This window comes from Rhinolophus hipposideros (assembly GCF_964194185.1).
Source record: "Rhinolophus hipposideros genome assembly, chromosome: 7".
NCBI lineage: Eukaryota > Metazoa > Chordata > Mammalia > Chiroptera > Rhinolophidae > Rhinolophus > Rhinolophus hipposideros.
This window is the reverse complement of record NC_138053.1, coordinates 22,337,026-22,360,409: the sequence shown is the minus strand read 5'-3', so window position 1 is coordinate 22,360,409 and position 23,384 is coordinate 22,337,026. Positions and strand designations below refer to the sequence as shown.

Genomic DNA, 23,384 nt, shown 5'->3' with positions numbered 1-23,384 from the left:
TTTAAAAATTTCAAATGGTCAAGTAAATATGTAGATGTTCTTTCCCCTAAAGCTGGTGATAAGATGAAAATTTCATTCCTTTCACGCTTAAGTACAATGTTTAACCAAACTACAAAGACTCTGACCACACTGACTAGACAATTCTTAATGATCAATATTTTTATAAGGTACCATAAAAACAATTTATGAGAACCCATGGCCTCATTATCCTCACAAGAAAACTGCTACTAGGAGTCTTGGAACACTTTATAATGTAAGCTTCCAGATGTGTCACTTTTACATATTAATTGCACACACATTAGCCAAATTTAGAACTGTATTTTTCTGATTTAAATTTCTTTTTATTTACTCTGTAAACTATCATCACAGGTACACATTTGAAGATTTATGCAAAATATCTATTTTCATTTGGAAAGGAAGATTTCTTTAGACTATTGTGTTAATGAAATCAAGAAGTAGTCCGGGATTCCAACAGTTAGATTTTAAGCAACTATAACTGGTCTGATAATTTAGAAAGAAAACAAGTCCAATAGGGAAAGTCCCAATACCTACCTATGCACAAGTCCTGGAGAGAAACAACTGGAAAAGATTTGAATTTTTTTTAACATGGCCAAGTTCCTACATTCTCAAAGCCACTACATTTAAAACAAAATATAAAGTGTGTCTTTTTGCCAGGAATGATGATAAAAATTCAGAGCCATACGCAAATATTCTATAGGGAAAAACTTCAGAATTTTACTATACTAAATAACACTAACAACTTGAAGGGGAAAAAAACATTTTTTCTCACTATAATCTATTCTTATTTCTTCAGTTCTCTCTTATCAATCTTTTATTAAATTTGTAAACAGAAAGAATAAGACTGCAATTTATACTCAAAATTTTTACTCAAAATCTCATGAATTTTTAACTCATAAAACCAAGCCTATTATAATTCATTCAATAATCACAGGTTCTTTCATAATGAAATAGTATTAATGAATTTAATCAATCTTTTTTTAAGAACATGAAAACACCAAGTAGAAGTCATAAATTTTTAGAAATCTATGAGCATTGAAATCTATGACATAGGAACATAATAGAGGATTAAAAACTATTTAATAAATTTTATACCACACTAACATAGTTTGAAAAAAGAGTCAAGACATGGAAGCTCAGATTTTGTTTTAATATAAAATTACTACACTATTTAATATGATGTAAAATACTCAGCTCATAATTTCAAGATAACTTTGGGAAATTTTTTCCCATTTTTCTATTATATAATTAAAGATTTTATGCTCAACAATGTAAACAGATTTTTATACACAGTTACTAAGTTGTAAGGAATAAAAACTTTAATTAAAATAATCAATTACAGTTTTCAAAATCTATATAAATCAGAAAGCAGAGCTAAGTGAAGATACCAAAAAGTATTCTGCTTTTCAGTCGCATAGGGCAAACAACAATACATAAACTTTTGACCTTCTTATAGAAATTACCCCAAATATTAAGGAATGCAAATTCCACTTCAGATACTATATAGTATTTTATCATGAGCTTCATGACACTAGGGCATAATTTTATTTATTTATTCACAGTACAACTTTAGCTAACTAAAAATGTCAGAAAAATGTTTCTCAATCAAAGATTTTAGGCATTATGGGTTTATTATATTAAAGCACAAAAGCTTTTTAACTTTAACCATTTCAATCTTAGAGAGCACACCTGAGATAACCTTTCTTCTATTACTCAGTTCTCGTCATGCACATTCATGCACTGTGTTGTATTACATTGTACTGTAACAGAGTAAACCATGACACTGCCTTCTAAGCTGTGGGGATGTTTAGCAACACACTAAATAACTGCAACTACTAGGCCTTAACTTCTCCTACCAGCTTTTATAGTTATTTCCTTTCTTACTATCAAGTTCTAGACCTGTAATAATTCCTTTTATAATATTAAGTGTAATGATCTAAGAATGAAAACTTTACTTACCTTGGGTCTAAAATTAGTGGTTGGGCCCACATACTCATGCTGAGCTTTTACAGTACCCCAGGGGTGATAAATTTTGAAGCATTCATTGCAGTAACTTGCACTACAGTCCATGCAACTTTTTGTGGATTCTTGAGGTGGTGGTTTACAAAGGTCACACATAATGGCTGTGGCAGCCCTGGCTGCCTGCCGGTATCTTTCAACAATAGTTTCCAAAGTGAAATTTCGGAATAAACCATTGATTCCTCTTTCTCCAAGATCCACATCATGCTCACAGCCAGGGCAAGGAAATATAGTTGTTCTCGGGGTTAAAGAATTGCGCTTCCAGCCTGTGTGGTTAGTAAGGCCTTGTTTAGTTACAACAGTAGGAAAATGAGTAGAATGAAGAAAAAAGGAGTGATTTCGAAAGACATACATCTACAAATATATTTCAAAAATACAGTACTCAAAGTGGCTCCCTTTTAATCAATTTGAATTCTGAAAATTCTTTTTTAAGAACTGTTTTTCCTTGGTATATAAAAGACAGGCCCAAGTTACTAAATCAAAGAGGAAAAGAAAATATTCTATAGTAAATCCCATAGAAAATCCCTATTTAATCAAACAGATATACGGTCAAGACATATAATACAATACTACACAGGGTCAGGGTCTTTTGAAATGATATAATTGACATCTATAGTTATTTTTATATATCATATCCAAAGGAATTTGGCTTCCATTTAAATGAACACGGCCTTGATTGACTGACAAAAAATATAAGTTCATCCATAAAGAGAGCAGAAGTCCTTAACCCAGGCTCCATGGATGGGCTCCAAAAAGATCCAAATAGTTTTGCAAACTATTTGAAATTATATGCCAAATGTTGCATCTATATACCTATGCATATTTTCTGGTTAAATAATCCATAGCTTTTATCAGATTCTCAAAGGAATGCATGACCACAGATTGTTAAGAATCATTACAACAGAGGATTTCCCACTGTAGTATTGTTTTATCGGGGAAAGTTCAGTAGGCAAAATCTTTAGTTCAACTGAGTACAATCTATAAAAGAGTGAAAAGCTCATTTATAGACCTAGAATAGAATCTAGTGATTTTAAGATAGACCAACCATTTAGTATCTTCTTATGACCTGAAAAAAAGAATCATTAAGATTACTTAATTCAGTAAGCCAAAAGTATTAAAATAATTTCACAATACATACACGATATAATGAATGACCTTAAACATCACACATTTTGTTCAGTATTTTCCTTATTTCAACAAATCAAGAAACCAAGGCATGACCGTCCTTACCCACAGGTTCACAGGATTCCGGGGTTGTCCATCTAACACAGGTGCTTGCATACCATATTCCCTCCTCTCATTTATGTGAATAAATCTATTCTTAAGAGTATGTAGCCTTGGTTGCCCACAAAATAACTATATAAAAACAAACACAAACTTCTTAACCTACAGCCTTCTTTCATACTGCCATGTATCCAGTACCAAAAATTGGTTAAACTTAGTACACCATATTTAGAAAAGGTCTTTAAATATCTATGTTAATATTGCCTTGGCACATTGCTATCATCACTAAAAAGATTGTCTGATTGTCTTAAAAGATGTCTGGCATGATATCAGTACAGGTATAATTTGGCAATCAGCCCACAATATTATTTATTTGAAGTGACTTTATAACATACTAAATGGCATTGGGTCCCGAAAGCTACTCATACAATAAATATGCAGAATATTGTTAATATCTTCATTTAAAAATATTTTAACCTTTAGATTTTTAAACATACACAAAAACACATACAAAAAAGCTGCTGCATAAAAATTTGAAAATCCTACATAAAATATATTAAGAATTGTAAAAAAAAAACATGCAATACAGTCCAAGATGATTCACAACACAGCAGGCATATAATGAAATAAGCAGCAAAGCTATTTTTAAAACACATGCCAATGAAAATTTCATTTAGTGAAAAAACAAGCCAAATAATTCGGGAAGTGATACAGAGCAGTGGTCAAGTTTAAATGAATGGAAATTCACATTTAATTGCATGCTTACACACATGAACTAGATGATAGAAATTAAAATGGAAAGCTAATTTCAACAGTGTTTTTTAAAAAAATAGGTTATTATTAGTTTTATGAATTGAAGGTTGTGATCAATTAAGTAATGGGATAAAACAAAATTAAATCATGACAACAAAATCATGCTTTAACATGTACACTGGTGACACCCAGGTTTTAGCCTTCATGTTCAGAAATTTAAAAAGAACAAGTTTCATCCCTTTTCTGTAAGCCACTTTTAACTTATTTTTATAATAAAAATAACGTGTAAAGCATCACACTAAACTTCTTAAATCAGACAAAATATTAAATCAATATATCTAGGCTATTTTTCTAAACAGATTTTAAAAAACTCTCAAATTTTTTACAAATGCTAAAGAATTTATATATTTTATTTCATCTGTCTTATACTTCTATCATTGTTTTCATAAAAACAAACAATAGGATGTACAGAGGGTGCCCAAAAAATGTATACACATTTTAAGAAAGGAAAAAAACTACTAAAATTGTAATACAATGAATGACGCTAGCATTCATTTGATTAACGCCATCTGTTGAGTAAAAGTCATACTACACATTGCTACATAATTCAACTTCGAAAAATACATAGAAAACATCTCTTAAAATGAGTACATTTTTTGGGGGAACCCCCGGTATGTTTATGGCAATAAGGACACATCTAAGGATATTCTGGGAAGAAAATCTAATGAAAAAAATCAAGACAGTGGTACTAAGAATAAAACGTAATAGTTAACTTGTTACTCTCTATAGCTGTGCTATCTAATGTGGTTATTTAAATTAAATTAAATTAAACATTCAGTTCCTTGGTTGCACTAGCCACATTTCAAATTCTCAAGAGCCACATGTGGCTAGTGACTACCATACTGTCGGGTGCTAGATCAAACATTCCCATTATTATAGAAAGTTCCACTGCATAATAATGCTCAACAGCATGATACGATGAAAAAGAAAAATAATGATGGCTAGGAAAGGTAAGGAAGCAATGTAGGCCAAGAAATAAATACAATTTTTTATATGTCAAACTGCATTTATGGGGCCAATAATTTATACAAATTATTTGAATACTGCCACCTTGCAGAATCAATTCTTTTCCCCAATCACCTTTACTGCAAACACATATTGAACAAGTATAAATCATGACTCAATTTTAAAATGAAGACCCCCCAAAAAAATATTCAAGCAAATACCCCCAAAAGTCAGCTTTCAGTCATGTTTTACCATTTAAACATCAAACAGAAAATAAAATATTTCAAAACAAAGAGAGTCAATTCACAACTAGCAAATTCAAAACCTCTGCTAGCTGCATCCTCTCCCACATTCTGGCTATGCTCCCTCTATGCTCCCTCTATGCTCCCTCTATGCTCCCTATAAGAACAACTTCCCCACTGTTACCACCTGGCAGTCAGTGGGCTCCTTCTCTACAGTGGACATTCATGTTGGGCTTCCTGATGTTTGGAAAAGGACAAATGTCTTGTAGTGCCACCTTAATGATTCTTTTCACACATTCTGACCATCTATCTGATGCCTACTTGTTATACTTAACCTTTGAGTAGTAGATTTTCAACACGCAAAACCTTTTTCTCAATTGTCTGAATAAAAAATGGGTAATAAGCAACTAATTTTTTAAGCACTTTGCTCCTATCTTTCCTCCTAATTACTAAATTTCAATATTGAAAATTCTCAGGGGCTCACTAAAGCCTGTCAGAGAAAGGATTACATGTGGCTTCTAGAAGTGGCTATAAGATTTTAAAATCAAGGCATGCAGAGAAAGGTAAGAAAGACAGAAAAGGGATAACATTACAGATTTTGATTTTCTCCAATAATATATAAAGTATCACCAGCATTTCACAAAAGGTAGCCAATTTTACTTTAAAGGTCAACTGGAGTAAAAGAAAAAAAAATTTTTTTTTTTTTAATAAAATAGGTTGGCCCATCTGTCATACAAAATCAAATAGTTCAGAAAACCTAAAAAAGCAGGGTACATTATTTACCCACAAATGGGTAAGACCTCATTAACAAAGAAAAGACACCATATGCATAAAGCCAGCAAAGATCAGCTACAAAATTTATCAATACCTTTAAGGAAATTTTTAAATACAGAAGAAAGTACTGGCTTATTTACCTCCCCAAGGTACCAATACTACTGTTAAGATAAGCTTTGCTCCACCAAGTAAATGTACAGGATTTTGAAGGTAACTGATATTTTAAAAGCTAACAACACGGGTATATCATTTTCTTCAAAAATATCTTGTCATGTGTATTGACAAAATGCAAGCACTAATAATCAGTGCTCCCTTTAAAAACATCAGAACTTGCTGGAAATTTAGTCCTGTTGACCTTTAATTCATTTCAGCCGAATTTGTTCATTTTCTATAAAAAGTTTTCAAGACTTGACCACTGATGTTTAAAAACTTTACACAAGGTTATTTAATTTATATCTAACACTATACTGCCTGCGGCCACACGAGCAATAAAGCATTTTCTACCTCTCCACCCCAAAGATCTCCGTTGTGGTGCTGTGAACAATGAACAGAAAGCTGGATTTAGAATTTCATTTCAAAGAGAAGATTCACAACTCGTTAACAAAAGATAAAGCAGTTAACTGTGTTCTGCACATAACACAATTATTGAATTCACAGTAAAAAATGTGATTTTCCTGGTACATGGTATTTATGAAGCCATCAATCTAAAACATTTACCAAGCTTAACTTAGAGTTCCGCGTTCCGAATTATTCATCGTTGGCGCAGCACTTAAGTGACCTATGTTTTATCTTATAGATTTGCATTTTTTAAACAATCACATCTCCGGTAACTGTTGAAAATACAAAGGCAAATCAAGAACCCTGTTTGATATTTTAACGATGTAAGTAATACTGTAAATTAACATTACAAAAGAAAATATAAAATAGGGGGAAAGGTTGCATATATATGACCAAAAATGTACAGCAATAAAGCTTTTTTTTACGTAATTTAATATGCTACTGTTATACACACAAACCTTACTCTCTTTTCAAGGCACACTCTTATTTTAATAATCTGTCCAATGCAATGCTATTCAAAAGGAATATGTAAGCCAAAAATGTAAGCCACATGTCATTTTAAATTTTCTAACCAGATAAAAAGGAAATAAGTGAAGTTAAATTTTAATAATACATGTTACTTAATCCAATATATCCAAAATGGTATCACTTCAAAATGTAATCAATATAAAAATTATAGATAGAATTTTATATTTTTTTCATTCCATTGTTCTAAATCCAGAGTGTACTTTTACACTTACAGTACATCTTAATTCAGACTAGTTCATGTCAATGCTCAACAGCCACATGTCGCTAGTAGCTAATGTACTGGACAGTCGAGGTCTGATAATCCCTTTATTAAACCAATGGCAAGACTGAGTTTTAGAATTCTATTCCTCCCACACCAATTACTCAGAACAGGGCTTCTGGTTCCCTTCTCAAGCATGTCTAAATGGAGAAAATTAAGAAACTGCCAGAAAAAAAAAGGATCATTACTTACCCATGAATTTATGTTTGAATCTATCCAAAGAAAAATCACAGGCAAATGCCCCATAAATGGAGGGTAAGTGACATTATATTTGTAACACAATGGCTTCTGGCTTCTACTAGTTTAAAACTGGTGAGCATGAGGGGTTAAATCCTAAAACGCGCATTCATTTGCTAAAAACCTCCAAGATCAATTACTATTTGAATGTTCTATCTGTAGTTGTTAACTTGCTCTATATGTTAAGGATTGTGCTCTAATTATTGCATCTCTGATGAAGCTCTCCATACAATGTTAGACTATATGCTTCTTTAAAAAAGGAGGTATAACTCTAGCTTTGTCATTACTCTTCAGCATTTTAACCAGGTCCCATAACTAGCAGGTAACTTAAATATTTGGCAAATGAATGAATGCAACTGATACGCAATAAGACACAGCACATCAGGGCTGGAGAAAATATGGCAGTTGACGTAACTGGCTCGACCTACCACTAAAGGCAGAAATCCCCTCTACAATATTTGCAAACGGTAGTCCCCTGTCCATTGTTTAAAACAAAGACTCCGAACAAATGGCCCAACAGCTGGATGCATCAGAGTTAAAGAGGTGTTTTGGCTGCCCTGCCCTATGTTGAGTTGGCATGGTGTTTTTAAATAATTGGAAGCAACTGCCAACATTTGAAAAACAGAATTTGCATCAAAATCACTATCATGTTTTTGTGGGGGGAGTGACAATCCGGCACTCCCAAACCCATATGATAATTTACTAGTGCCAAGTGGCTACTGCCCCGTTAGACAAGGCATCCATTCTCCTCTCCACAGTCCTGAATCATGCCCCCTGTCTCCACCGGGGAAAGCCTCGAGTCAAGCTGGCTGCTGATACTTGGGCTTCTGGTTTTCTTATAGTTCATGGGAAAACGAAATATTAATTCTCTCTCTACCTATCTCAAAGAAGTAAAATAAAAGAGTCCTGTACTGCAGGGAGGGTTGCTTAATTTGGTCCCGGCAGCATATAAATTTAAACTCTAATTTACATACTTCTAGTAACAGGGATCTGACAAAACTAGGCAGCACACTTCATTTTTGGGCAGCCTTAGGTGTTGGTTTTCTCTCATGGTAAGTTGAAATCTGCCTTCCTAGTTCATCTATTCATTGATCTGGAATCATTGCCGTGAAGATACCCTGTGTATTATTCTCTTCCACAAGACAGCCATCATATTCTGCAGTTGTCCTTACTCCAAGTAAAATGTTCTTTTTTTTTTTTTAACATTTTTTATTAGTTTCAGGTGCACAAAACAATGCAATAGCCAGACATGTATCATTTATATGCCTCACACAGTGACAACCCCTTCCCCCCATCCACTACCCCTCTCACAACGCACACAGCCACTACATTTCCACTGTCTCTATTCCTAATGCTATCAAGTTAAATATTCTTATTGTCTATAATTGTTCTTCCCAGAAAAGTTTTCTTAACTTCCTCCCTCAGGACATAATTCAGCTTAACAGGGTTCTTTAGAGAGGGGAACATCTCAGTAATTCTATTTCTGATCTAGACAGAGTAATGTGTGGTGAAATAGATCTCTCGTCCTGGGAAAAAAGGTCATTATCATTGAGTATAAGCTATTATGGCATACTTTGCACAAATCTGGTAGCAGAGGCTCATCACTAACATCCTCTCAACAAATATTTATGAGACATCTACCGAGTACTGTGCAAGGCATAAATTCCTGAAAACAGAAACTATTCACTGTATTTCATCAGGTTAACTATAATTCATCCCTACTTCATATCAATCACATATAAAAACTAACCAAATCTTAAGATTAGAACCCTACATAAAATACAGCATTTCATAAAATACATACGTGAGCTCAATATAATCATAAATAAAAATACTAATACATAACTAAAAAGTCCTTTTAATAACGTTCTGTACTAAATATTAATGTGCAAAAAGTGAGTTTTCCTTGGTCAATCAAGCAGGGGTCCTTAATTAGCCAATGAGGAGGATCTACCAATAGAATATCAGGCTGTATCTGTAGGATGATTTCAAGCTGTTACTACTGCCTTTCCTTCCTCCTCTGTGTGCCAGTTTCCTAGCAGGGAGGGAAACATAAAAATGATGACTTCACAATGAACATAACCCTCTCCGACTTCAATTCCCTGCACTCCCAGTTACCAAATGCTTTTTTTTGTATAGTCATGCACTGCATAACGACATTTTGGTCAAGGACGGACTGCATATGCAACAGTGGTCCTGTAAGATTACAGTGGATCTGAAAACTCCCTATCACCTAGTGACATTGCAGTCATCCTAACGTCATAGCACAACACATTACTCATGTGTTTGTGGTGACGCTGGTGTAAACAAACCTACTGCAGCTGCCAGTTGTATAAAAGTATAGCACATACAATTATATACAGTATATAATACTTGATAATAATAACAAACAACTGTGTTACTGGTTTATGTATTTACTACATTATCAGTAATTTTATAGTGTACTCTTCCTACCTATAAAACAAAGTTTGCTATAAAACACTGTCATATTATACCAGCAGCAGTCTCGTACATCTCATGCTTCCTCTGTGTCTTGATTTCATCATTTTGTCTTGTGCTTGATTTAATCTCGTGCTGTTTTGTACAGTAACATGCTGTACAGGTTTGTAGCCTGGGAGCAACAGGCTGTGCAATATAGCCTAGGTGCGTGGTAGGCCAGACCATCTAGGTTTGCGTAAGTGCCCTCTATGATATTCACACAAACGTGAAATCGCCTAATGATGCATTTCAGAACGTATGTGTGTCATTAAAAGGCACATAACTGTATATGTATTACTTTTATGCGTGCAAAATACCTTCCAAGTAATTAGTGATTACCATTTAAAGAAAAATACATGTTTTTCAAATAGTGTAATACTACTCTTACAACAAATCTACTCTTAATCCGCTCTCCTATGGAGCACAAAGACTTAAACATTGCCCAAGGAGACTCTGTATCACAGCATGGACCAAAAAATAAGATTTTCTAAAATGTAAATAAGGAGAAAGATTCTTTTCTGGTAAGAAAAGTTTTTTGTTTTTTTTTCAAGATTAAAAAGTCACTATAAGAGGAAGGAATGGACAGAGTGAAGGAAAGAAGCAAACTTAAAACTTCAAAGCCCAAGTTGGGCAGAGTTGAAGCCCTGAAACCTGGTACTAATGGGCACTCATGTACTCTCCCTCCATACAAAGGAGGGCCAAGCACAATGGGGTGGTGTTTCTACCCAACCTCCGGTCCTCACTGCTGATTTGGGCCCTTAATTGCCCAGTGGCCCTATTCCTAGTGATTTCAAATTAATGTTCATCTACATTAATCCTGCCATGGATGTCCAGAAGAAAGACTGTAACACTACTCCCAACAAGAAACAATTTAAGCTTTGGTTATATTATAAGATACAATATGTATGCTATACATTTAATTAGATCTACTTCTATCATTACTACAGAATTGCACTATTTAGTTGTTCAAAATCCTTCTTTTAAAAAACGGATTAAAAATGTCTTAAGAAAATAAAATCCTCAGGTGGAATAAAATGATACCAAATAATTCCTCTACAAAGTCCTTTAGGCCTATCGTGTTTCCCGGAAAATAAGACATAGCCAGACAATCAGCTCTAATGCATCTTTTGAAGCAAAAATTAATATAAGACCCGGTCTTATTTTACTATAAGTCTGGGTATGATACGACATGATATGATATGATATAATATTATATAACACAACATGTTACTATATATAGGTGTTGCCCTAGTAAGTACTTCGGTCGTCCATTATTTCATCCCTCATATAAAGGACATCACAGGGTAAGAGATCCCCTAAAATACAGACACAGTTAGTAAGGGTATTAACACAAAGTTGGTGTTTAATATCCAACTTTAAGTGCATATCAAAAGACAGTAAGAATTCATTTTGACATTTTAAAGGGGGGTCCTTTTTAACTAGTTTTAGTTTATTCACTGAAAAGCTTAAACCTCAAAATGACAAAAATAATTTTCCTTCCAGTTATCACTGAAAATCCCCCACCCCAAAGTTCTACCACATACCTGGTCTGTTAATCTTGTCAATTTTATCCATGCTAGGAGAGGGGAACCGAAGTCGAGGACTGCTCTGATTGGAGTTGTCTGATCCCACATCATTGACAGAATCATCATGTGTCAGTAAGAGCTCTTTTACACACTTATGACAGATACTATGTTGACAAGGGAGAATCAACGGGTGGGTGAACAGCTCCTTGCATGCTGGGCAAATAAGCTCTCTTTCGATATTCTTAATGGTAACCTTAAATTGAGAAAAAGAAATCAGATTCAAACGCTCTTAGTGACTGAATATATTAACATGCTCATACTTTTTGTATAAGTACATGTGTTTACCTTTCCAAAAAGAATTAAGAAAACAGGTGTTGTTTTTTTTAACCTGAAGTTCCTTTTTGCCTATGAAACTCTATACCATCAACCCCCCTTAACATCCAATAGCTTAGCACGTAAGGGACATGAGATGGTAAAAACTGAAGTATGAGAAACATTAGCAGAAAATATTAGGGGACCATATTATTTCATCAAGTATGAAGTTAGTAAATCATCATTAATTCATTGATTTAGGACTTCAGTGAAGTCCTGAAAGCAGATTACTTCAATAAAAAATTAAGAATGTAGCACAAGAATAAGACTATTCCTATTTAACACATGAACACATTTTGTGACTGATAAATAAGAGCTGGTAAAAACTGGGTTCACCAGGATGTTCGTGGAACCCTACTTGACTTCTATTTACGAGCCGAATTATCAGCAATGTTCTACATTAAACATGACCACTTTTCACATGCTGCAACTGTAATGTAGGTAAAAATGCTTGACGTTCTCAGTGCTGCAGTATCAAAGCAGTTACCTCAAAAGTGCTTTATGAATACTGAAAGAGTGTACAAGATTAGAAGGCACCACTCTAAGTGCTCTCAATACCTCAAGCTTGCATTATTTTCAATGAGAAACATGCAGACTCGTCACAACTAAGCTTTGATAACCTCATACCAGTTTTCCCCCCACGTAACACAAACTTCAGACGCTATGAATCTAACTACATTCAGCATCCCCGCAACTGTAATGACAGTCCAATTTTAAAGTGCTCATAACCTTGCACAATCATTTTTCAACGACCAGAAATACACAGAAGATTAAAATTGAATTGAGTCGTGACGTGTTTTAATTGCTGGATATAAAGTAATCCTTACCCAAAAGAAAAACTCGTGTTCGTGTTACATTCATTGAGGGGGAAATAATCTGATTAAGAGAAATGCGATGGGGGGCTTCCCACAAGTAAGCTGTTTCAAAATAAATGCGGTTCGAACAAGGACGGGAAACGAACGAGTTTGCATAGTCGCCCCCTCCGAACAAAACCACGTGTGGTCCGACAGCGGCCGAAGCCAGGCCGCCCCCGGGGGGCAGGCGGGGCCGGGGAGGAGCCCTGCTCGCGGGGACTGCGGCCGAGTGTGGCGGAGCGCGGGTCCGAGCGGGGCTGGAGCGCCCCCGGACAAAGGACGGCGGGACACGCGCCCGGGGACACGACGGGCACCTGACTCGCTACCGGGAATCGGTCCTCCAGCCCCGAACTCCACTCCAGGGCCGCGCACCGACTCCCCGCGGGGCTCAGGTGGGCGGTACCCGCACCCGAGGGGAGCCCTCTTCCGGGCCCAGGTGGCCCCACGGCGCCCCACCGAGAGGTGGGGGTGGGGCGCGGCACCCGGCCGGGGGCGGGGAGGACGCGGGGCCCCCACACAGCAGCCCCGCGCCTCGGCGGCAGCGGCTCCGTCCGGCGCAGCGCGGAGGGCAGAGACCCAGGGGCCCCGGCGCGCCGCCATCGGGACGCGAGGAAGCCGCCTGCCCCGGTGCCCGACTCACCAGCGAGTCGGAACCGTCCCCCTCCATGGTAGCCTTCTGCCAGGTGTCATCCACAGCGCGGTCCAAACCGGCAGACGGGCGCCGGGCAGGGGCTGGTGGGCGGGTCCCTGAGGCGGCCCGAGAGCCCGGACTCGGAGCCGGAGGGCGAGCTGCTCAGCCAGACCCGGCCAGCGGACCGACGCGGCGAGTAGGCCGGGGCGGGCGACAGCACAGGCGCGGAGAGCCGAGCTTCGCTCCCTGCGGTGGCCCCGGAATCCCGCCCGCTGCCGGCTGCGGCGGCGGCTCTTGGGGACTGCGGCTGGGCGGGCGGACGCGGGCGCAGCGGAGGGGCGGGGCCGGGCGGGGCGGGGCCGGGCGGGGCGGGGGCGGGGCCGGCGGGGCGGGGCCGTCGCCCGGGCAACAGCGCCCACCGCACAAAGGAGGCGGGGCTGCGGGCAGCAGGGAGACCGGTCCCTGCGGCAGGACGGGGGCGTGGCGCGCGGTGGGGTCCCAGCTCCCTCCGCCACCGCCTCTGCCCCGCCCCTGCCGCCCCTCACTCGCACCGGGGTTGCAGCCGTGGTCGGAAGTGAGGGGGCGGCGGGGGCTGAGGGCTGCGCCGGGGAGGGACAGGGGGGAGCCGTCCTGCGGGGCTGCGACCCACTGCAGCCCGGGCCTCGGGCCGGGCGGCTCCCTACGCTTTCATCTTGCTTTCCCTAATCTTTGGTAAAGCGCGGTGCCAAGCGTCACAGACAAGTCCCGTTTCCTACTAACTGTAGACCCGGCGGCGGGACTGCGGGCGGGCTCGGACCGCCTGCCCTGTGCCGTGGCACGGAGCACCGCGGAGCCACGCGGAGGAGGCGAGCAGGACGAGCCCCCGCCTGCCCCACTCCCGCCAGGGCCGGGGTCTCCCCTAGTGGGTCCCACCCGGCTCTCCTTCTCTTCCTGCCCGACTCGTGCGGTGAACTTCGCAGTCCCTGACTAGTCGCCAACCACTCATCGTCCGCTTTCTGCTTCTGCTTTTATACACCAGGGCGCGGCGCTGTCACGCACGACACGACACGTTCTTGCCAAGTGGCGCGGCGACAGGCCGCAGAGTTGGGGTCGCTCTCCCGGCTGCTGGACAGGATTTCAATTCAACAGATGGCGGCAAGGGAGCGCCTGCCCCGCTTGGGGTCTGCGCCCCGCTCCGCCCCCGCAGCTGCTCTGCGGTTCCCCGCCCCTGCGCCCCCACCCCCCCCACCCTCCAGGGCACAGAGGGCGCGGGGAAGCGGGGACGTCTGGTCAGGAGCCGCTCCGGCACCCACGCACCCGCGTGGTAGGCGCCCGCCGAGTGTTAGTTAAAGCGGCTTCGGACAGCTCCGCTACCAGCAGCGTGAAATTCACCTGCCACGCTCAAGCGCGTTTCTTCTATCTTGTTTTCAAAGCAGACGGAAAACAAATTACCCTGGAATGTTGGAAGTCGTAATTTTACGAGTAGATCACGCCACCGCCTTCCCGGCTACATAATTTCATCCTTACATACAGACTGAGGACAAGGGCGCTCTAAGCAGCTAGGGGAAGAGACTACAGAGCTGTAGCGCGCCCTATCCCGTTTAGGTTTTGAAATGCTTCCTACTTTTATTTCCGACTTGGGAGATGTCTCTCGCTGTGGAAAGGTCTGTTGTCTTCGCACAGCACTGTCCACAGCGGTAGCTTCTTCTCCAGCCCGGCAATTAAATAACGATGTAGCAGTGTAGAATTAAGAACAGCAAGGGACCATAGCAAGGGTCTTTAATGCAAACCGCTCAATTTACAGATGAGGTGCAGAGAGGATGAATGCCTTGCCAGCTAATGACCGGACCTTTGTGGTCAAGATGTAATGCCTGTTCCCGTGGCCCCACGTGCTCGAGTCGAGACTGCCTTCTTCCCACAGATTTGAAGCATCCTAATCAGGAGGCAAATGAGGAAAATAACGAACGCCTGTGTAATTTTTTAAAAGAATATAGATTTTTAAAAGTTCAACCATTAAAAAGCATTATACCGTAAGTCAGTTTGTTTTTAACACTGGTCTTGGGTTAAATAATTCCCCTCTAGCTGTAATCTCTTATCAGCACACGCAAATAGCGCTTTGGTCCAAAACTAACTAGTTAACAGAGTAAAAGAGATTAGAAGGCTTAGTAACACGAATAAACATAAAACATGTATAACGACAATATTTGGCAGAAAATAAACTCGGAAGCCCTTCCGTTATGCAAATCAAACTTCAATGAGCTATCATTTTCCACCTGATTCTCTCAAAGTTCAAAACTTACGTTAATACACTTGGCAAGAAGGTGGGGAACTAGGCACTTCCAAACTTTTTTGTGATAGTATAGAGTGGTATAGCTTATTTGAAGGGAAATTTTGCAAGAGCTATTAAAAATTGTAAATGCTTATACCTTGACTCAGCAATTCTACTAAAAATGTTCCCACTGAAAGATTCTTATGTGTGCACAAAAACATGTGTACAATGATTTTAATTGATACCTTATTTATGAAAACTAAATTTCTATCACCCATAATGTACATCCATACCATGGAATACTATACAGCAGTTAAAGTGAATGTACTGATAAGAAACAATTTCTAAAATGTAGTGAAAAGTACAAACTTTTTTTTTTTTTGGATTCTGTATGTTGCCACTGGCAAGAAAAGATAAGACAGGCATATGTGCTTATATGGGCAAATAAGTAAATAAAAATAAGTCTGAAATTGAGCACAAAAATGTTAATACAGTCCAGTATGGAAGACACTTTTCAGTTACATTGTATTGTATTCTTTGAACTTTACAGTATGTTTTACTTCTAGAAACTTTTTAATGTAATTTAATCCATAAACTGTTAAAAGCATAAAAGGGGAGGAAGAATATTGGAAAGAAGATAGCAAATATAAAACCACCATCCTAAACTATCATTCTCCCACTTCCTTAGTCATTTCTACCCACTTTGGCTGCCACGCTTTGTGTCATCTCATCCATTTCTCTCAACATCCGTACATTCCAGCCTTCCAGTTATGAAGATACCAAAATCCTTCCCAGTTCTTCAAGTTAAAATCCTGTGGTGGTGGGGCGGAGAAGGGGGGCTCTAAATCCTTTTCTCTCCTTCCCCTTGCACCTCTGGTCAGCCTCATTTTCCCAGGCCAACATTACCAAGCCTACGTATTAGGAATTAACAGATGCCTTTCCATATGTGTAAGTTGCTGTCCTTATAGCTCATTTGCACAGGGACAAAATAAGCTAAGGTCCTGGACCTCAAGCAACTTTGTGTAGGAGTATAATCGGGAGAGGATATATGTGCATGTGAATGTATATGGATGTTTGTGTGTTGAGGGGCAAGGAGGTAAACTTGCAATAACACTATAGTTTGGAGGGCCTATAATACCATGCTTCCTTTCTGTAGACATTGGGAAGCTTTTAAAGGCTTTTAAGTTCCAATGACATGAAAGATCTGTATTGTTTTGTTTTTGAAATCATTATTCCTCCGATTTACATTGCATATGCTATCCTTTGGTGCCTACCTCTCCTTAGTTTGGAATCACCTAGCACCTCCTCTTCCAATAGTTTCTTTAAAAATATGGGTCAAAATTCAACACCAGGAAGCTTATTCCATGCCTATCACCCCCCAAGTCCACAGATCTTCAGTACTCTTTATGTACTTATTCACTTTATGTACATATTTACTCATTATAATATCTCCTGCTTGTTGGTATTGCTTAGTTGCTCTTCTATCACAGGGGCCTGAGCTACGTCACACCTATCTGCTGTATGAAGTCCAAAAGGTCAGGAGATGTCAATTTTCTCCTACTTGACCTGCTAAACAACTACCACTTCCCCGACACACACACACACACACACACACACACACACTCACACACACACACACACACAATCCTGGTTTGCCAAAACTAAGGCTCAATAAATATTCATTACCCAACATTTAAAATATAAACCCGTAACCCTTTAGGTTATGCCCTACTCACTAAACTGACCTAGTCTCTTTCCATACTGATTCCTAATACCCAACAAGAGATTAAATTCCTGGTGCATAATTCAGTCATCGATGTGAGGCACCACTGCTTCTTAATCTGTTTGGTCTGAGATCAAACAGCCAGGGTCCCATTCTTTTAGTACTTCCTGAAGAAGGTGATATGGCCACATCCTCCTAAACCTTGCCTCCTGATGGGAACGCCTAGTCATTGAACAACCTAGGTACAAAATTCAGAGAGCCCTGGATTTAGGGGAAATAAGGAAGATGGCAAATGAAGTAAATCACAGGATTTCACAGCGATTGGCACATGCACTATCTACGCTGCTGGGTATCAGAAGGTTACAGGTGCAGAGACAATAAATGGCATTTACCAGTTATTCACCCAAGTCTTACAGGGACCAGGATCACCTGTCATAAAGTGTTTCTATGGGAACAACCTCAGGGGAGGGAGTCCAGCAAGCCAGGAAGTTCAGATTTCCATTGCCTAGCCAAATCCCACTCAAGTTTCAAGCTACAGATCTACAGCCTCTTTCCTCATTAGTCTAGTTTTCATTGATTAGCTCCTCTTACTCTGAACTCCTTTAGCATTTAGAGTCTTACCATTCAGTCTAACATGATTACACACACTCATTTCGTACACTAATGTTTGAGATCTTGAAAGCCTTATCTCCCCATCCATTTCAGCTTTTGTTTCTTTGTTTTAAGAGAAAATCCAGTGGGCATTTATCTACTAACTGATAGCACAATTTGAAATTTGATGAAAGGAACAGTGCTGCTCTGGCATTTTCCCAGTAATGACAGGAGTATACTGGTGGGCAAAGGGGTGTCTTGACCACCATGAGGTGAACAACACTGGTAATATTGAGAGGTTGTTAGCAGGTCCCCTTTGACCATATTTTTATTATTCCTACATTTAGGCATCATAGGCTTAGCAAATAAAAACACAGGACAGACACCCTATTAAATTGAATTTTCAAATACGTAATGCAATTTTTTGTAACATAAGCAAATCCCAGATATTGAAGGGGACATAGTTAAGCTAAAAAAACAAACAAACGAAAAACTGTTGTTTATCTGAAATTCAAATTTAACCCTACATCCTGTATTTTATCTGGCAACTCTACCTCCACTTGTTAATGACCACAGTTTGGATATAAAGTGTCTCAAGACCCAACCTTGTTGTCATAGTAGCTAGAGGTAATAGCTTTCATTTACTGAGGGCCTACTATGTGCCAATAATCGGGAACTTTACATAAAATATTCATTTAAGCCTTGCAATAACCCTGTGAAATAGGTATAATTCCCTTCTGAGGGAACATATAATAACCACAACCCCTCCCCACCTCCACCCACAGATTACATAATACCCTCAAGGTCACACAATAAGATACCAAAGAACCAAGATTCAAACCTGGTCTCACTCGTGTCCCTGTTGCACTGCTCACAGGTAAGTATAAAACATGGTATTTTCAAATTCATAAAAAATCTGATTTAAACATTCTTTTACAAAATGGTTTAAGGGGTACTTTTCTTCAAATTATCTTTTGAACAATGTAGTAAAAAAATATCAGAGGAAAATTATAATGATATTTATGAAATTAGCTATTTTCAAGTGACATTGCTAAAGTCTAAATCTTCTGTTTGCCTAATACATTTCACCCAATCCCAAGACTACATGTATATATATATATATGTAATATATATGTATATGTATATATGCATATATGTAATATATATATGTTATATATATGTATATGTATATATACGTATATATGTAATATATATATATATTTTTTTCTTTTTAAAGAATACTTTGCAGTGGACACCTTAGTATTATCACCCAGTTTAGGTATCAGTTGTGTGAGTTTAGGTATCAGTTGTGTTTGAGCCTTCTAAAACAGATCATTTGATGGTATTTTGGTTTTGGTCCCAGAAGAAGTTTAAGACTTTGAATTAGTCTAAATTTGAGCATTTTCTAAACCTAATTCCTCAGAGTACAAGCACCTTCTTGTTTAAAGTAAATTGTGTTTATATAAGTTCTTGAAATTTTTGTGCCTAAAAGTTTTTCAAAGTTAAAAGTAATAATTTACCAATGGAATCACTGCCTGTTTCTCTAACAAAATTAAATGTAGGTATTCCAAAGCCTCTATTATTTTGCTCAAACTATTGTACTCTTTGGAAGTGCCTGAACAGTAACTACTGAATGATGAGAAACAAGAAGTACTTTCTGCCCATTTATACATAAATATAAATATGTTAAATATTCTAAATATATGAGGTATACTAAATTTAAATTCTTCTATGTTTGTTGTCATCGAATCTTCATTATATGGTTCCAGAAGAGTGCATGATGATGTAAAGGGAAGATGTGTGTGAAGATGATAAAAAAAAGTTAGCGAGGCAAATCTTTCTAGAGACCAGCACAGTTTGAAAATACTGCTTTGAATAATCCTAGATATTGATCACAGACTTGGAAAGCTCTCTTTTAGCCCAAAGAGACAAGTTACAAAATAAACAGGAACAAAAAGCAGCATCCTGAAATCGTACTAATTTCTCTGATAGTGAAATATAAGGAAGTCCATTTACATTGATTTTTTTAAACCTCTTGAGAATTATTGTAGGTATTAACTATACTTAGAGGGTATTGTTTCATGAGCAGAAAGACCACATTGGTAGAGATCACTGTGTATGTTAAATATTAAAGTAATCATGACAATAGAGGAAAATAATCTGATCAGGTTTGTCATGTGGGTTTTAGGTTTCCCTGAAATGAAAGGCTCACCTCCCACATTCAGAGAACACACAATAAGCTAATTTAATTTAGAAGAGACAGACAGCAAACTGCTGCTATAGAAGAAGGCAGAGGATTGGAGTGAAGTTCCACCTTTTACTCTGTAAAACTTTCTGGAAAGGATGAGTATTTTTGCAAAACCATGTATTAATTTCATAAAGTTTTAAAGCCACAGAGAAAAGTGAAAGAAATTACGGTGATGGTCAACCCACTGGTCTCACCTTTGAAGGAAGGGAAGGCAGAAGAAGGGGACAAGAGGACGATGGCTCTCTGCTCCCCTTTAACTCAGCAAAATGGAACCTAAACTCCTCAGAGGAAAGTAAAACAAGTAAATCTCAAAGTTCTACTCTCTGTGGCTAATACTCAAGAGAGATATTCAGTGTTCAAATCCTGTATAATCATGCACAAAGTGAGGGTTTTAAATGGAGTTGGGGGAGGGCGATGAGGAGAGTGGACAGTTGGTTATAATGCCTTGGTTATAACAGTTGGTTAAAATGGTTATAAACCTACCCCTGACACACACCACCACCACCACCACCACCATCTCCAAAAAAAAAAAAAAAAAAAAGAACAGGGCGGAACTGTCCCAAGTTCTTACTGTGAGAGCCTGCTTTCCAGCCTCAGAGATTCCACAGGGACGCCCAGTCTCTCTGACGTTGGAAATTATGGTGATGGTCAACCCAGTGGTCTCAACTTTGAAGGAAGGGAAGGCAAGAGGAAGGAAGAGGGGGCAAGAGGATGATGGCTCTCTGCTCAGCTGAGAATGCTGTGTTTGCTGCAGGCCTCATTACCAAAGCCTCGCAAAGAAGCTGTGCCTAGTCAAGAGTGAAGCAAGGAAGTTCAGTGGATGAAGCCAGGTTCTTTTGTTTTTGTATAGTGGTAAACACATGGCTAATTCTGAGAGGTCTGTTTTTATTTACCTTTATTATAAGAAGTTTGAAGGGTTCACTAATGGTTCTGCCCTACTTCACAATTTACCGGTCTGCTTCTTAATTACCTGGGGTGTCAACATGCAGGTCTCTGGGTCCCACCCCTGAACTATGCTCTCAGAATTTAGTTTTGCTCGCTTTTTGAAGGATAGTATTAGCTAATACAAGGCTGGCTTACCCTGAAGAATGTCTGAGCATCACAGGCCCAAACTCACTTCAGTCATCTTATTCCCCATCCCATCAAGAGTGGTCCATTAATCAACAAAAGGCGTCCTCCTTCCTCCTCCTCCGCCTCCTGCACCTTCCCCCACAGCCTCCGAGCTCCAGTGCCCCTGGGTCCTGCTTTGCGCTTTGTGTGTGTGTGTGTGGGGGGCAGGTTCTGGTCCTGTGGCTGCGCACCTCTTCGCAGCTCTAAAACAGCATTTCCTTCTGGACATCTCCTCCCCCCAGGGTCACTCCTCCATAAGGAGGAGAGGGCTGTGGTACGCACCCTAGGCCCGGGCGGTGGCCAAGGGGAGGCTATTTAGGGCGACAAGGAGCTTGGATGTGCGGGCCTGGCTATGGGACGCCCCTCGAAGTGCAGGATGGAGCCCTGGTGTAGGAACACAGGCGGAGCAAGGGTCCTCCGTTGGTACTTACGGTCTTGGGCTGTAATTGTTAGGGGCAGCCTGAAGCACAGCCCCTGCCTGAAAAATGCTAAGAACTATTCTATTTCAAATGAGTGTATCCCGTGTTTGCGGAGCAGGCGACAGCATTCAGGGAGGCGCACGGCTTGCCTGGGACGCTTTACTGTGGGAGAGCGTTAAACCGGATCCCCAGCCCCGAAAGCCACAGGACTACGTGGCCTGAAGCTACAATCACTCCAAACTCTACATCCGCAGAGTTGGGGAGAGTGAGATACGGGACTGAAATTTCAGGGGCTCACTCCCGGCCTGCAGAATCATCCTGTTCCTTTCCGAGAGCCGCGCGCAGGAGTGCTTTTCTCCTCTGTGCCATCACCTCCTCTCGAAACTTCAGGTGCAGAGGGCAGACGCCGTTTCTCGCTTTCTCCGCGCCTGCGACTCCCGGCGCACCGCGCCCCCGGCGGCCTGTGCATTTCCCGACACATCCCTCTGGCAACCATCTCTGGGCAGCTTCTCTCCGGCCCCGCGGGGTCCAGCCTCCCCGCGAGGCTTTCCGCCCGCGCGCGGCGCCACCCTGCCCGCCGAGGGCGTGGCCGCCCGGCACCTCCGACGGCGCCAGGGAAGGGCTCCCCGACGGGAGCAGGACTGAAACCCGGCTCCTGAGCGTCTCCTCCTCCCCACCAAGAGAAGGTGGCTTGAAACGTTCCCGGCTTGGGCCAGCCGGTAAGGACCTGGAAACGCCCAGGCGGGGCGACCAAGGGCGCTGGTTACCAGACACACCGTCGGACTTCACGCTCAAGCTCATCCCGCCCTCCCGGCCAGTTCACCCGCTGTTCGGACCCTCCTTCCGCGCTCCGTGCCCGGACAGGCCGTCACCCCCTCGAGGTCGCCACGCTTGGCACCCCTGGGTGCGTCCAGGGGCGCCCCCTCGGCCATCGCCCGGCCCTCCTCCCCGTCTTCGCACGCTGACATCTCGCCGCCCGGTTGGCCCCAAACACGCCGGAAAATCCCCCTGGGTTCATTTCAGAGATGCCGCGCAATAAAGAAAAGAAGGCTATTTTGCATTGTGCAGCTGCCGGGATGCCCGGGCTGAGCGTAGCCCCGGGAATCCCAGCCCCGCCCCGGAACGACCGGGATGCCCACAGACCCCCGCCGGGTAGTGCCCGAGACGGGGACCCGGGCCACCGCACCGCGCGCCCTCGCACTCACCTTGCCTCTGGCCAGCAATTCCATGATGTAGGCAAACTCGCTCATCTCCCCCGACTCAGACATGGTTACGACGCTTCTCAAACTCTGGAGGACCGAGACGGAGGCATCGAGTTTGTTCCTGCTGTTTTCAGTCTGAGTTTTTCCCAGCGCCCCGCCAGTATGCTGTTAACGAGGCAAAAGGAGGGAGCGGGGAGACAAGCGGAAAGTGGGGTGGGGTGAGTGGAAGGCCATAGGGGGCTCCTGGGCAGCCGCGCCGGCGTGCTCGGCTCCGGAGGGGAGAGGCGGTCGCGGCCCCGGGAAGTAGCGGAACAAACGAGGGCGGCGGCGGCAGAGGCAGTGAAACCCTCCCCGGGCGGAGCCGC

At 41.0% G+C, this 23,384-nt stretch overlaps 1 protein-coding gene across 2 annotated transcripts in view; it reads right to left on the bottom strand.

Annotated features, from left to right (window-relative positions):
* The window catches only part of TRIM36 (tripartite motif containing 36), a gene marked incomplete at its 5' end in the record, with an annotated part of 42,666 nt that extends 19,581 nt beyond the window's left edge, over positions 1-23,085 (bottom strand). Inside the window, 3 exons of one of the 2 annotated variants that reach the window (XM_081053420.1) lie at positions 1,978-2,303; positions 11,640-11,874; positions 23,023-23,085. In XM_081053420.1, coding sequence (XP_080909546.1) covers positions 1,978-2,303; positions 11,640-11,874; positions 23,023-23,085 — 624 coding nt within the window. Of the gene's footprint in view, positions 1-1,977; positions 2,304-11,639; positions 11,875-13,487; positions 13,784-23,022 lie in introns of those variants that run through there. The other variant, XM_081053419.1, reaches the window with a different exon arrangement.
* Positions 23,086-23,384: the final 299 nt, after the last annotated feature.